This window comes from Danio rerio, chromosome 20 (genome assembly GCF_049306965.1).
Source record: "Danio rerio strain Tuebingen ecotype United States chromosome 20, GRCz12tu, whole genome shotgun sequence".
Lineage (NCBI taxonomy): Eukaryota > Metazoa > Chordata > Actinopteri > Cypriniformes > Danionidae > Danio > Danio rerio.
Window position 1 is genome coordinate 39,077,085 of NC_133195.1, and position 16,987 is coordinate 39,094,071.

The window sequence follows — 16,987 nt, forward strand, 5'->3', positions numbered from 1 at the left end:
TGATCAGTTCAGGGGTTTGTAAAAGTCAAGATTTTAAAATTGTTAAAGTCTTCTGTTCTACCGTTCTTTTAAACAACTATTTTATGTTGCTATTTAGGGCAACAGAATCTCCAGCAGAAAAGGAGCATCCACATCATCCCAGCATGCTATAATTGCTAACTTTATATTCAAGGAAAAAGATCTCCAAAGATGCCTTTTTAAGTTGTACAGAAATTAGTTTTTTTAAAACTGATGAAGACAGGAGAAGCCAATAATTTATTTAAATTATTTAGCCTGACATGTTTACTGTTCCAAAATACTTTAAAAGTTTCTGACAATAAAACATATTGTGTTCAGTGGGGAAAACGTTGTTATTTTTTACCCAGACGTGCTGTATTTTAGAGCAGTAATCCATAATACCGTGAAACTGATATTTTTATCCAAAGTTTTCATACTATCAGAATCTTATACCGGCCCATGCCAAACACAGACTCACTTAAAAAGTCTGACAAACTCAGTTCATAATCTGAAATATCTTCCCTCAACTGCACTAGATAAAGTCAGAATTGCTGGCCATCCAATAAACTAACCGCAAGAAATGAAGTCTTATAAAGTTTTGCTACACAGGCTCATTCTGAAACCTAGCCCTACATACATTTCTGGAGATCGTGAATTATTTAGCCCGTTCCTTTTCGCGCTTACCAGCTGACCATTTACAACCGTAATGACGGCTTTCCAGCTATTACCAGTTTGTCCAGTTAGCATGCCATGTACATTGGCAGACTTGAGAGGCAGAAAGGAGTTGACCGCGACAACAAGGTTTGAGTCAGGTGAAGAAAGGCTCCAGGTAGCAGGTAAGACAAAAACAAAAGCCAAAAATTACATAAACAAGTAAATAACAGAGTGAGAATGTGTCAAATCTGAAAAAATGCTAAAAATCCGGCAGGGGGCTTTTCTTTTTCTGGATTGCTTTTTTAAAACGCTTGGGTTTATGGAACTGGGTGAGCGGGTCAATTGGTGCTTTTGAAAACACTACTGGTTAGGTTTAGGGAAGGGGGTGAGAGGGGGTCTCTGTCGGTTGGTTAGTTAGAACAGTCGAGAGCGGCCTCCAGTGGATTTACGCGAGAAGAGCAGGCGCGAATGGCAGTCAGATCTTAAATGCATACACAGCGCCCTCTGCTGGATTCACAAAAATAAAAACCTCAAAAAAACGTAGCTCCTGGGACGTATTTCACGATCTCCAGAAATGTATATCGGGTTACATTTGCAGAATGAGCCTGGGTCGACATTTAATTATTTGTCACAAAACCTTTTTTTTGTTTATATTAATATTTTTTACTCCATGGCAGAAACAAACTCCCATAATGAGCTCGATTCAGCTTACAAAACCATCTGGTGAATTACATCGTTTAGCTTTTGAGTCTGACATCATGCTGAGGCGTGTGCAAGAGTATGCTGCATGTTAGAGAGGTTATAGCATTGACACCATCTGTATCCAGTCAAGAGCTAGCAGATACACTCTCGTGTGAGCTTTTAAAACAGCGTGCGTGTGACATCAGTGGCACAATCAGTCGGGCCGAGTCCACATTTGCATGTCCGTCGCCACTTTGCTTCTGTAGCTTAACGACAGTGAGATGTAATGGAGGTTTAAAGGAGGTCAGGCAAGTGGCTGTAGACTGAATCCAGCAGCGTTTGGCTGGCTTCTTGACTCTTGACCCCGGCGATCTCGAACAAGCGGTCCAGCTTGTCCTCGGCCATCGGGATCTCCTCGATGACGTGGAGCTCGTCGGGATTGAGAATATGCAGCATATCGTCAAAAATGGGCTGAAGGTCACAGGGGTCCAGACGCACCTGCCGCAGCACTGTATCCTTTTTCTCTGAAGGACGGAAAGTAGAGATGTTTTAGCACTCAGTCAAATTATAGGACATTCTACCAGAAACGTACATTATCTGTCTCTAAAATACAAACATAAAGACAGTGAATAAAGGTATTTCTTCACAAGTCTATTTTTTAAATAGTAGATTTACTATAGTAGAGTAGTTATTTTTTTTTTAATTAATAGAGTTCTGGTAAGGAATATGTCATTCATTTGTTTCTCAGATTTTTTTTACTAAAAACACTTTACAAACCCTGTCATTGCCCTTGTCCTCAGCCCAATTGAACCTACAGCTTTGCTAGTTTTGTTATGCTAAAATCTGTTATTTAGAAGAAAAAAACTTCAGAAATAGCAAGTTTAAGTTGTTATTGTTTACATCAACTAATTAAAAGCATGAAATTATAAATAAATTCTACAAAGAAACACTATTTTACAGTTGTCCCCATGTTTCTGTCAGTCCTGTCTCATTTGCATTAAACGTATTTTGCAATCAATGTTTTTGTATGAGGAGGACAAGCTTAAAGGGCAGGCCCGGTCACATTTTTATAGGTGAAAATGTTCATTTCTGGTAGAATGTCCTTTATACTTTGATAGGATTCATTATCATCCTAATGATCTAGTATTGACATAAAAGGGCTAAATAGGTGATGTTTGATAGTGTAACAATATATTTGTGAGTTGTGTGTATTATAAATGGATAAACGTAAAGCATCCACAAGGGGGCGGTATAAACTGTAAGATGGCCTTCAATGGTGGTATATTTACTTTTTTATTTGTTCGAATTGTTCATTTACAAGAACTGAATAAAATGGTCCACAATACTTAAACAATGGCACATTATTATACAACTTAAATTTCTCGGGTTATTTTAGTTAGTCATTTGTATTAATCAAATTAAAATAACTGAAACAAGTACATATAAAACAACTTCATTTCAGCTAGTGGAAATATTTCTCATTTTCATGTAGTTAAACTAAAATAATTTAATATTAAAAAATGAATATATATCAGTGGTTCCCCACTTTTTTTTTTTGCTTGAGACCCCTTTGCCCCCTCAACATTTAATGATATTATCGCTCGTATTTTCGCTCATCATTTGCAGTAAGGATGACAAAAAATATATTTTTTAAGCAAACGGTATGCACAAATAATAACCCAATGTAAAATATGAAAGCAAAACATCAGTAGACCATTTGTAAAAGAAAAATGTGAGCCTTTGGCCTTTAACTTGGCCCTATATAGTTGCCTTTTTTTTTTTAAAGTTTCTTCTTTTTTGTGGAGGACGAATTAAAAAATTGTCAATTTTTTGGTCAGCCAGGGGATAAAATGAACTAAGGCAACATGATTGTTCTCCTAATTGTCTACTGCTACATTTTTTTAAAATATGATGTGACCCCCCTCCCACAAAGCTCACTGAGGTCCCCTTGTGGGCCGTGACCCCCCTGTTGGGAACTGCTGCTATAGTAGTAAGTAACTACTACTACTACTACCAAATTTGTTATTGTTTCTGACAATATTTGGCTAAAATACTAAAACTATCAGCAAGTCTGGAATCAAAAAATCTAAATCAAAAATGTAAAAAATACATATAAACATTAAGAAAATCCCTATTAAAGTTGTCGAATTAAGCTTTTAGCAATGCATATTTTTAATTCATGGAAAAAAAACATTTACAAATCTTCATGGAAGATGATTTTTACTTAATATTCTAATGCTTTTACAGCAGGAAAATCAATAATGATTATAAAAAATTAAACTGAAAAACATTCCATGTGATATCAAGCAGAAACTAGTGAACAAAAACAATTTTTGCATGTTTGAACATGTGATGTAGAAACATAAAGCCTCCACAAGAGGGCCACATCTACACTTAAAGATATAACAGCAATAACTTTCATCATCATCAAAATCCCCAACCAACTGTTTGAGGAAAACTAATTCCTCTCTAAGGATTGTAGGACACCTAAACTAAAAATTCAATTTATTTCAATTGAATTTGCCATTTAATATTAGATTATGAGAAACTAAATGAAAAATGGAAATATAATGTTATTATTGTACAAAACATTTAATGACAACATATTGTATCACTACAGACTCAGTGTGTCTTTATAACTGGCTGTGTGCCTGTTTATTGAGCTGTGCATTTACCTTTGGTAATAAAGGAGCCCGTCCGGCTGAGGGCAGAGTCTTTGCTGGAAGTGGAGTCACAGCGCAGCAGCGGCTCGGATTCGTCTGGAAAGAATCCCCTGCTGCGCTCCATTGGCGACTGCTCCACCGCCACACCAGGAGACTCCAAAGGCTTATGACTGGGGCTCAGACAATGGCTTACATTCACAGCCGTCATTAGCTTGTTCAGGTCAACCTGCGGCAAAAGACGAGTCACCATTTGTGTTAATGACAGCACTTTGACTCACATATTATTCTGATGCTTTCTCAGCCCTCAATTATATCAACAAAACTAGTGGTACACAAATCAAGCCCTTGAGTAAAAGTGCTAATGAGTTAAGGAAATTTTGCTTCTCATTTTTGCTTTTATGTCGTGACCTAAATGAGATTTTCATTTACAAAAATAAATCCAAAAATTTTGGCATAAGTAACAAATTTTTTGTGCCATAATTAATTTCGTGCCAACTACAAAATGTCCTGTTTTTGACCCACTTTAAATCAGCATGTAAATTCCCTGAATCATTTACTGGAGACTCAGTCTGAACCAATCATTTGAATGAGTAAATCATCAACATTACATTGATGTAAGTTCTGATAACCACATTTCTCTTAATTGTAAAACAGAATCATGCCTTTTTTTGTTTGAAGCTGCTTTGAAATTATATGTAATAATGAAAAGCTTTATAAAAAATAAACCTGAATTGAATTATCCTATCAGGACTAACAATGTTTTCTTGGAACAGCTCTTATGTGCGTAATGGATCTGAGAGAATGAGGGTCTTTGCTGACAGACAGTGATGGTTGTATTAAAGCGTGGGCATTACAAGTGTATCAGTACAGCATGTGCCCATGGCCGGGTCAAAACTCAGCCCTGAACCACCTACTTGAGTCCCGTTCTACTGGCCTTTGCGTCAGGAGACGACAGTTGAAAAAGATTCAGAAATTGACTGCCCACAGAGCACATGGCCTGTGTTAGAGTCACAAAACCCTCTGGATGCAAATCACTCTTGTGTTGGAACATTAATGGTGCATTTCCGAAAATGAGTCACTTCATAGGAAGTTGGTAGTCTGGATTTTATTAGTCTGGCACTGTTCTCTTGTCTGTATTGACAATTGTTGGCGGCCTTTTAGATATTTATTGATTTAGCTAGTTCAGCATCAGACAATATACTCAATACGAAACAAATATATATGTGCTTTATTCTTTAATAAAGGTAAAATAAAACTTCAAATAGAAAGGTTAGATTTGTGGTTAAAAGTAAAATCAAAAAATAAAAGTAATAATAATAAAAAAATGGATTAAAAAAAATCAAATCAAATTCTATGGGTATGTTTTTGGCAATAGATGAAAATACATTAACGCAACTAAATTGTACATTTTTCTTTTATTTCAAAAATCATTTTACTATTATGTAACAATCATGTTTTTGAAGAAACTTTTGGTTATTTCCAAACAAAAATATATTAAAGCTGTCTTTTGTTGGAAACCTGTAATTATTGACTTCCATAGTATCTGTTTTCCTTACTATGGAAGTCAATGGTTACAGGTTTTAAGCTTTCTTCACAATATCTTTTTTTATGAACTCAATATTGCCTTTAAGTATTAATAGTAAAACAACACATATGTAAAAAATAAATGTTTACTTACTTTGCTAAATATAAATTTAAAAGGTGGCAACACCAAAGCTCCAAAAATGCCAATCTATTAAATTAAAAAGGCTCATACAATACGTGTAACCGTGTAACGGTGTGCTCGAAACGTTACATGCCTTGTATCAGCCTATTTAATTTAATAAATTTGCATTTTTTAAGCTTAAGTGTTGCCAACTTTTTGAATATATATTTAGCACTTTTTGTTTGGCTGACCCATTTAAATTAATGTGTGTGCTTTTGTTCATTTTTTCATTTTACTTATTTTGCAAGGAAATTATTTTATAACCAAATGTTGTCATATAGCAATACCTGCTTCAGATAGACTAATTAATGATGATTCAAGTGTGTAAACTACAGTAAATTGTGATAACTTTATATCCAATTATAGTATGTTTAGCATAAAGCCTGTCCTGTCCAGACAGAAATACCCAACAATGTTTTTAAGAATTTTCATACAGATCAAACTTCTACATTAAATTTATTTTACACAAAACCGAAAGTTAGGACCAAATGTGATTTTTAATTACAATAATAAACCAATAATAACAAATTGCAATGTACATGACAAATAACTTATTCTGACCTTTTTAAAGGTGATTTTCTCAGAAAAAAATTTTTTAACCCTCACATTCCATCAAAAATAATTACTTCTACTCGTTCAAACTACCTCTTTAAAATAAGCTTAAACCACTCCATTCTTGTCATTACTTTGGCCACTTTATTTGTTTCACGTTCAGTCCACTTAAATGTGTAAACTGTTGAGTTAACTTAAACAGTTTGTGTTTGGACGACCTGAAGGAATTGTGTTGGTCCAACTACCTGGTTAGGGGATTTGTAATTCTCAGCATGCTTTGTGTAGGATTTAATTAAGAAGGCAAATGTTGGCGATAAACACAATATTAGATGTTTAAAGTTAACAGAAAGACTTGTTAGAGTTTAATCTTTATTTTAATTTGAAGATTTAGAAGAGTTTCATGTAAAGCTTTGAGTTTACCACCTTGCAGAAGCACCCAAGCAGCATAATTGGCAAAAATGACATTTGTTGCTCTGCTCAGTGAGCAATAACTGTCCTAAAACTAGTTCTGAGATCAGTCTCAATCAACGGTATATCTAACTCATGAAAGATTATTTAAAGCAACATTTTTTAGCTATTTTTAAATATTTGGGAATAAATTAGGAAATACCCATGGCAAATTTTATGTAATATGGTGTGATATATTCGGTTTGGTATATATTCGGCCCACATCCCTCATTCAAGTTTGGTTTTTGGCCCTTTATAAGAAAAGGTTTTTGCACCTTTTGGATAACAAATAATACTAAGAGACTTTGAAACCTACGACACATAATAGACATACATGGTATTATCAAATCTTGAGTTTAACCTAAATAAAAATACAAATCTATTTAAAATTTTATTTGATAAAATCATGTTGGACCAACTCAATTGCATTTAAGTGTAAATAGTTTTTGTTGTTGGTGGTGCTGCTAAACAAATTTATTGGATGGAAATCCTGCCCTCAATTAAATTGAGTTCATCCAATGAGTTATTTTTTTGAGTGTTCCAGATATTAAAAAAGGTTGTATCTTAGCCAAATACCATTTTGTCCTGACAAATTATACATCAATGGAAAGCTTATTTATTCAAACTTTACATAATGTATATCTCAATTTCCAAAGATGAAGTTATTAATAATTCAATGTTTACTTGTTGGTTTTATTTAACGGTAAAAACGTCTTAAATATATAAAAAAAAGAAAAGAAAAGAAAAGAAAAGCAATATGGTTGCCTAGTAGCATTTAAGCCAGAAAGTAGACTAAAAGATGTTTAATTAATGTTATGTGGTCACACTTGATGACTGGCAGGAAACCTCTGGTGACTCCCATGTTGAGAACTCATGACAGAAGCTCTTCAGTGAAGCATGCACTGTAAAACCCTGGGCAAGTGTTCAAACTTCAGAAGTGGCAATCCAAATTATAGGAAAGATGTAAAGCACTCCATTTCCGGGAAAGTCTCCCATGGAATCAGTGGTGAATAATCAATGGCACGTAGAAAAGCAGCCCATTACTCTGAGTGGCACATTTAGTCATTCATTAGTCACCCCACACAGAGAACAACAGCTCTGAACTCAAACACCGCCAGTAAAACAGCAACACAACAGCTCCAGCAACTTAATATACAGTATGAGCAATGCGGCATCAAAGTAAAATTTGAATGAAATTAGATCAAATTCCTGGGGTTTTCAGAGATATTATGGTCGTTTAGTTTAATGGTTAAAATACAATAAACTAATTTTTTTGCAGTGACTTTTAGACACATTTAGTAAAGCACAAGGGTGAATAAATGGCTGAATCCTGGGAGAAATGTTCCTTGAAACTGTAAGCACGAAGAGGGGAGATAAGACTGCTCCACCCTGTCCAAAAAGTCATGTATTAGAGCTGAAAGGAAGGAAGTAAGTGTGCCGCAGCACATGCAAGCTATACTAAAATAGCCACATTTAAAGGGGAACTGGAATGACTGCAGCAATTACAGATGCATCACCCTGGCGAGCAGTTCTGGCTTGTTTACCAGCATCTATCATCTAGATCCTACTGCAAAAGCTTCATACCCTCCCAAAAAAACAGGCAGACATATACATGTTTCATATTAGTGCTGGGAAAGGATTAATGAGGATTAATCGCATCCAAAATAAAAGTTTTCACATAATAAATGTGTGTATTTATATTTATATATTCATTCATTCAATTTCCTTCAGCTTAGTCCCTTTATTAATCAAGGGTCGCCACAGCAGAATGAACCACCAACTTATCCAGCATACACAGTTTGTCGTTTTACACAGTGGATACTCTTACTCACCCAATTTATTTAATATGTTTGTGTAATACACATATATAACTCAAATAAAACATTTTAGTAATGTAACACAAACAAAAGATATTTAAATGTATATATAATTTTTACACATAATAAATTTATATAAGGTTAAAAGCAAAATTATGAGCCCTCATGTTTTCACATTGTTTTCCTATTTTACTTTTTCTTCTGGAGAAAGTGTTTATTGTTAGTTTGGCTGGAATAAAAGCAATTTTTGAATTGTATAAAATGATTTAAAGGTCAATACTATTTGTCCCTTTAAGAACTTTTACTTTGGTTGGCCACAGAACAAATCACTGTTGTCCAATGACTTCCCTACTTAACTGAACTTGCCTAGCTAACTTAATTAACCTAGTTAACTATTTTACCTGCACTTTGAGCTGAATACTATCTTTCAAAATAAGTAGAAAAATATTATGTACTGTTATCATGGCAAAGATGTAACAAATTAGTTATCAGAAAGTAGCTTTTAAAATGATTATTTTTAAAAGTGTGTTGAAAAAATTCCTTTAAAGAGCACTTGGCAAATATTTGAAAAGGAGTTGCATATACACACAATTGTCAGTGTTCTTGGCTGAAAACTGATTATATTATTTATTATTAGAATCATTTACTACGAAGAATGTACCTTATATGTGAACAAATGTAAATATGTAAACTAACAAATATTGATCAATATAGTGTGTTTAAAATATATACTCAATTACTAAACACAGGCCAAGTGTACAGCTATTTTCAAACAACCCAAAATTAAATATGCAACAAAATAAAATTTTGTTTTCCCACATAAAATTTTTGTTTTTGAAATAATCTCTTCACTGAGGTTAAATTGCTGAATATTATTACAACTGAAATTGTCCTTATTTACAATTCATTTAGGGATTTTCTTTTCGGCTTAGTCCCTTTATTAATCTGGGGTCGCCACAGCGGAATAAACCCCCAACTTATCAAGCATATGTTTTACGCACTAGATGCCCTTCCAGCCGCAACCTATTATTGGGAAACCCATACACACTCATTCGCATTCATACATACACTATGGACAATTTAGCCTACCCAATTCACCTGTGCCGCATGTCTTTGGACTGTGAGGGAAACCGGAGCACCCGAAAGAAACCCACGCAAATGCAGGGAGAACATGCAAACTCCACACAGAAACGCCAAGTGACCCAGCCGAGGCTCGAACCAGCGACCTTCTTGCTGTGAGGTGACAGCACTACCTACTGCGCCACTGCATTACCCTTATTTACAATTCATTGAAATAATTTTATGAAGTCTATATTATGTGTTTTTGTCATAATATAGTGACTTGTCACTTTCTATGTAAGGTGTCTTTACTAAATACAAGTATTCAAAAAAGTCCTATTGACCCCAAACCTTTTCATACAGTATTATACGATGCATGTACATACATTATTATCTAACAGCAGAACTCATGTTCTTTCTATTTCAATAGATTAGTTCCCTTATGTAAGCTCCAATGTTAACTTCTAATCATAGTTCAGACAAGTTACAGGAAGAAGTAGAAGGATGGGCGTAAACCCAAATATTTTCTCTATTCACAGCTAGCAGAATGACTTTTGGCAAAGGTCTAAAAGCACAACATGAAAGCCGCCATAATCGCTGTGCCATCACCACCAGGACACACGGCCCACATGTGGAAACTGTGTCACTGCCACGCTGATCTTATTAGCTTGATCCAGACTCAACAAGACCACCTACAGCACAGCATACAGTGCATGGTCCACAGCTGACTTCAGAAAATGTTGGACGTTATGCATAACAATAGAACCTTTTCAGGAAATAAAGCTGGTTCTTTCTTTATGACGGGTCAAAATGCTGTGTATAAACAGCAGCACGGGACAGACGATGTTTGTCTAGCTGGCGTGCACAACAAGTGGAGCACTGGGTGTGTTTGTTCTCTGAGGGCCTTTATCTGAGCTTTACTTGCAAGTTCAGTCCAAATGGTATTCTTTGTAACTCATAGAAGTGCATTTCTCTTTTCTAGGCAGTAAGGGATGTGATAAAGTCAAGGGAATTGAAATTGGGAACCCTTACTTTTTTAACCCTTTAACGCTTTTTTAACCCAGTGCACTGTTCAAATTTACTACCCTTTTGTTGTGTTAGGGATGAAAACATCCAATGAATACAACTGCTCTAAAAATGCATCAGATAAATATATTTATTTCCTATTTCTTTGCTTAAATTTGTTAATCAACCTCAGTCCTGATCAAAACTACTAAATTGCTTAGAAAATTAGAGGATTTTAACTCTTTAAAAAGTTCACAAATGATGTCATTGATTTGGTTAAAAACACACACAAAATGACGTATTTTCAATATACTGTAAAAGGTAATTGTGGACTTTATTTTTAGCTTTTGTTACAGTGTTGGACATTTGAATGATTAGTAACAACATTGGCTCTGATGCATTCATATTTTTCCCTAAATTACTGTTGGTGGCTGATTTTGCCCCATATGACTTCCATTATAACCACACTTGATTGGCATAAAAGCACAGTCTTTGTTTTTGTTTACTCCATGTAGTTCTGAGAGCTAAGATGCATATTTTGATGTTCTTAGACACATCAAGGTAAGTGCGTAAAGGTCATTCTTACACACTCAGACACGCACTTTAATTTGCTGTTATACTCCATATAAAATCCAGAAACTAAGCTTTGTTTTTGCAGAGACATATCTAAAGGTGCTAACTGACGATCAACAGTAAAAATTACTTAAAATTTTACATCTTCCCAACAGGGAAAACAACCAACAATCAAAAATGCATGATTATATGGTGTGATGGTTTTGCAATCAAAACAATTGGTTATAATGGAATTCAATTGAGCAAAAACAGCCACCAACAATAAATTCGGGAGAAAATAATGAAATTTTTATCAAAGGCAATGTTGTTTCACACGTCCAAGACTTTGATAAAATAATAATAATAAAAAAAAAGTTTACAATTACCTTTTTATATTAAAAATACCTCATTTTGTGTTTTTGTTTTCAGCAAATAAGTGAAATAATTTGTGATTTTGGCAGTTAAAGAGCTAATAATTTAAAAACAGTTAAAAAAATAAAACAATTTAGTAGTTTTGATCAGAGCTGAGGTTGATTAACAGATTTATGCAAAAAACAAAACAAAAGGCCTACACCATCCAGACAACCAAAAACAAAATGACATGATATCACAGGCGATTTTCTTTTGACCAAGAACACCTGGAAAGACATGAATGACACTCTTCATAGAGCGAGAAGCATACAGTTGTTTAGGACCTATATAATTTGTAATTATAAAAAGGGTTGCAGGTTCAGGAAACAGCAAAAGTAGAAGTTGCCGCAGGCTGCAGATGCAGATGAAACGTAAAAAGTGTATTTATAGATAGATAGATTACTAGATAGAATAGACAGAGGTAGATTGGTCAATGCAGTAGCTGCCGATGAGCTGCGCGCTGCAGACACAGTCGGCTTTTGCTCTTCATATGTGCTGTGCATGCGCTGCTCACACTCTGCTTGCGTTTGTGGTGTGAAACAGGCATTAGTGCTCTTACACACTCACACAGATAGCATGATGTACTCTGAAAATTATGTGTGCAAAATAATCATACTTCATTTGTCAAAAATATAAATAAAAAAAATTATATATATATATATGTATATATATATATATATATATATATGTATATATATATATATATATATATATATGTATATATATATATATATATATATATATATATATATATATATATATATATATATATATATATATATATGTATATATATATATATATGTATATATATATGTATATATATATATATATGTATATATATATGTATATATATATATATATATATATATATATATATATATATATATATATATATATATATATATATATATGATGCATTTGTACAGCAGTTCAGTGCAGTGGATATGTTAATCCTGAACATAACAAAAGGATAGTAAATTTGCCCAAAGTGTATCGTTAATTTATTAATTTTTTTTTTCCAAAGCATTTTTTAAAAATATGTGTCAAAATAGGATTTGTCACCAAAAATCATTCTGCTAGCTGAAACACAGAAAAATTTATGGCCAAATTAATACAGTAAATCACCCCAGAGTGGATAAAAACATCCCCAACAGTACATAAAGGTTAATGGATATTGCTGCATGATAACTGCTTGATTCTGAATAAACTGGGAATTTTATGTTATTGATAGGTCATTATTCAAATAGATGCTATAGTTGATGGATTTATTCTCTACACATGGAATGGAAATGTTCTTTTATTCGCAAATGTTTTGTGAACCGTTTAAATTTTGCACATTCATAAATTCTCAAAACACTGTAAAAAGGTCATTTTGTTTTACTTTAAAAAGTGAGTAAGCCTGTTCCCGGTAAAGCGATTAGTTGACTGTACTTAAAAACGTGAGTAAACCTGTTGCCTTAAATGATGAAGTAAATTAACTGTGCATATTTATAAAAATTAAGTAAAGTCAACTGAACAGTTCCAAGTTACAACAAATCTACTCCCTTTTTTAAGGAGAGTCAACATGTTGCAGCATGCAAGTCAACATGGTTTACTTGCTTTTTTAAGGAAAGTAACTAATTGCTTTTTATAGTTCCATTGAAATAACTTCCTTTCAGTAATGCGTTAATCCGCTGCCTAAAACATATGCTGGAATAGCTGGCGGTTCATTCCAGTGTGGCAACTAAGGGACTGAGCCGAAGGAAAATTAATGAATAAAATAACTTCCTCTATCTCTTGTCAATTATAAGACGCCGCCCACTAACAAACCACAAAAACCTTATGATCAAATCAACTATGAATGGGACGGCAGAAAGTATTTTTGAATTGATTCAAATCAGAGGCAGACTGGCCATAGGGTGGCATGATAGCCAATCTGGCCTGCCAACATGAAAATGAACCAAACCCATCGCCTCCTCCTCCCTCTAACTTGCCTGATCACTCTCCCAACCCCCTTCCTCCCCGCTCTTTACTTACCGATTGCTTTTCCACATCTTCGTTTACTTATTGCTCTCCGACAACTCCCACCCCCCGCCCTGCCTATGCTCATCACTTATCACACAAGTGGCATGATGTTCAATAACCAGAAAAATAATGTTCCAGTTCACCCCTGATTCAAATTATTATTTTTTATTCATCTCTTTCATCGATATATCTCATAATGATAACTACAAATGAGTCCCACTGAAGCTAAATATTAGGTAATAAATACAAACACTCTATCCATAAACCAGACATTTTTCTGCATCAAATGACAAACCTCAACCCAAATGTCTGAATGGTATTGACCTACACTTTAAATCTGATACTGGCATCTGTGCCCAGCATGTGCTGTTCATTCACCTGATCAGTGTTATGCGTGCTGTGGAATTGCATGTGATTTGATCTAGAAACATGTGGGTCTGATCAATGCAGACCTTTCTGCTTATAATGATATTTCACCCTGATTGTGGCACCATGTTCATTCAGCATCACTAATTCAATATCAGACCTTTTAAGCGCAGTTGAAAATGCTCTCATTAGATCCATGTAATACTCATGTGCTGTGGACAAAAATAAAAGCCCTGACATTATTTACTCACTCTTGTGCCGTTAAAGACATTTGTATGATTTTCTGCAGTTAAAGATAGAATGGAAAGATCCAGTTTTAAATACAATTGTTTAATAAAAGATCAAATAAAATGCATGTATTAAATCATAAATCAACTTAAAACAAATAAGTATATAAAATTTAATAAAGTATGTTAGTTTAATTAAATTATATGTATTTTTATCATCCCTTTTGCCATACTTTAAAAAAGTTTTAGAGTAAAAATCTAAATTAAAAAGACCTAAAAATTACACACAGACATTTTTATTTGAATACTTGTTAATATAATTAACTTAAAAAAATAATTATAATATAAATAAATAAAATAATATATATATATATATATATATATATATATATATATATATATATATATATATATGTATATATATATATATATATATATATATATATATATATATTTTTTTTTTTTTTAATTTATTTATTTATTTATTTTTTGACAAATTAAATATGATTATTTTGCACTCATAATTTTCAGAGTTCATCATGCTATCTGTGTGAGTGTGTAAGAGCACTAATGCCTGTTTCACACCACAAGCGCAAGTAGAGTGTGAGCAGCGCATACACAGCACATATGGAGAGCAAAAGCCGACTGTGTCTGCAGCGCGCAGCTCATCAGCAGCCACTGCACAGACCAATCTACCTCTGTCTATTTTATCTAGTTATCTATCTATCTATAAATACACTTTTTACGTTTCATCTGCATCTGCAGCCTGCGGCAACTTCCACTTATGCTGTTTCCTTAACCTGCAACCCTTTTTATAATTACAAATTATATAGGTCCTAAACAACTGTATGCTTCTCGCTCTATGAAGAGTGTCATTCATGTCTTTCCAGGTGTTCTTGGTCAAAAGAAAATCGCCTGTGATATCATGTCATTTTGTTTTTGATTGTCTGGATGGTGTAGGCCTTTAGTCATAATGCAATATAGTTATAATAATATTTATACATGATCAAACTAGTGTGCAGCTTCAGCAAAAACTAAAATAGTTTTTAAATTTCGTTCTGTAGTTCGAGCACAACTAACTATTTGTTGCTTATTTTAATTGTTTGAGTTCATTTGATTAAATATATAAACATCAGTGGATATTATCGATGCATTTATTGCGTAAAATTTTTACTTTTTACTGTCATTCAATGTGTTTTTGTTCATTATTATTGAACTGTCACTTTAATTAAGCGTGAGCAATGCGGCAAATTACGAAAGCTCTAATCTGTTAAATGGACGTCGAAAAAACACGCTGCTCATGCTCTGCTCACGAATGCGGTGCAAAACAGGCTTAACATGAGCTGCGGAATGTCAGAGTAGAGCTTATTAATATTCATGACCATCCCAAATATGGTCAAAAGCATGCATTTGATTCTAGTGCTAATTCCTTTGATTATAAATGCGCAAATGAAACCAGTTCTGGAGAATGTTTGAATAACCTATTCCATCATATTACTACTATGTAGATATCAGGGAACACTATTGACTCAATGCACTCTATGGCACCTCTAAACAAAACACGGTGACTGGTGTAGAGAACTGCTTGAACATAATGTGCTCAGCAGAAAGCTGACTTTGCTCCACTTTCACAAATGTAAGTCCAGTGAAAGTCAACACCCTCACTGGCAGTTAGCTGATTATGAGGTGGTGTTGACAGCCAGTTGTATAAGGAAGCCTGAGAGCTTTATCTCACTATATCTTGGTCCTATCAGTGACATCAAAATTAGCTCAAAAGCCTTAACTTCTAAGCACTATCTACTGTAACCTTGAGACAAGGACAGGGAGTAAATAAAGTGGCCTTTATAAAATCTGCACACAGAAAAGACTTGAAACTTTAAAATGAAAGCTGATGACTGATCCTCCGTCTCCGGTCAGGCCTTTGTCATTAGTAATGCATCTCAATGGGCTGAAGCCAGGAGTCACAAGGCTCTCATGTGGTTTGTTTACTCTTCTGTACACGTATTATCCCAATAGTGTTATTAGACCTGGGGTGTGTGTGTGTTATGTAAGAGTGTGTACACATGACTACTGGATCCATTATTGCAGCCTAGCTTATACAGCAGCCAGTGGATTGACCATGACAAGACAGGTCTAATGTTTGCTAACACACTGCAGGTGAATAGGGTGAAAAAAATTAAAGGGATAGTTTACACAAAAATCTAAGTTTTGTATATATCAGGCAAATTATGCATGGAGATATGCCAGTCGAAAAAAACTTCAGAATACAGATATTAATAAAACTTAAGTTCAGTGTATGTAATTGCTGCTGAAGTAGAGTTGTATGGCTTTATGGCAGAAGATAAAACTAATTTTGAGAGAATGGACTTTAAAATATGTATTATAATTGAAATCTACATACAAAAGTGGATAAAGTACAACAAAAGTGCAACTCATAAGGGAATTTTGTGATGTTTTTTTTTTTTATTATAGCAAGAAAACACTATGAAAAGCCAAACAGAACAAAACTCACTTATAAAAAACAAATCCTGTTATCACTCTCATGTTATTTCTGTTTGAATACAAAAAGTAACTTGCTTTCCTTTGGCTTAAGGGGGATTTATCCTTCTGTGTGATCTGCGTGACCCATGGTGCCTGCCACGCGTAGTCGTGCATTTATACTTCTGCATGCTGTTTGTGTTGCTCTGCAATAGCACTTCTGAAACGCTAGCTGTCAGTAGTTTTTATGTTCCTCTGTGTCGAGTTTCCTTGCAGGTGTTTTTTTTTTTTTTTTTAAACGCGACAACTATCTAAAACATGCTCATTCAGATGCAGGAACTGGCGGACGTGCAACAACTTTAATCATA

The 16,987-nt window shown here is 34.1% G+C and overlaps 1 protein-coding gene across 1 annotated transcript in view; it reads right to left on the reverse strand.

The window, feature by feature from the left end:
* Positions 1-935: 935 nt before the first annotated feature.
* tnfrsf21 (tumor necrosis factor receptor superfamily, member 21) overlaps positions 936-16,987 on the reverse strand; it is a 42,263-nt gene continuing 26,211 nt past the window's right edge. The window contains 2 exon segments of the mRNA NM_001042688.3: positions 936-1,856; positions 4,008-4,221. Of these exon segments, the coding sequence (NP_001036153.3) occupies positions 1,627-1,856; positions 4,008-4,221 (444 nt within the window). The 3' untranslated portion in view covers positions 936-1,626.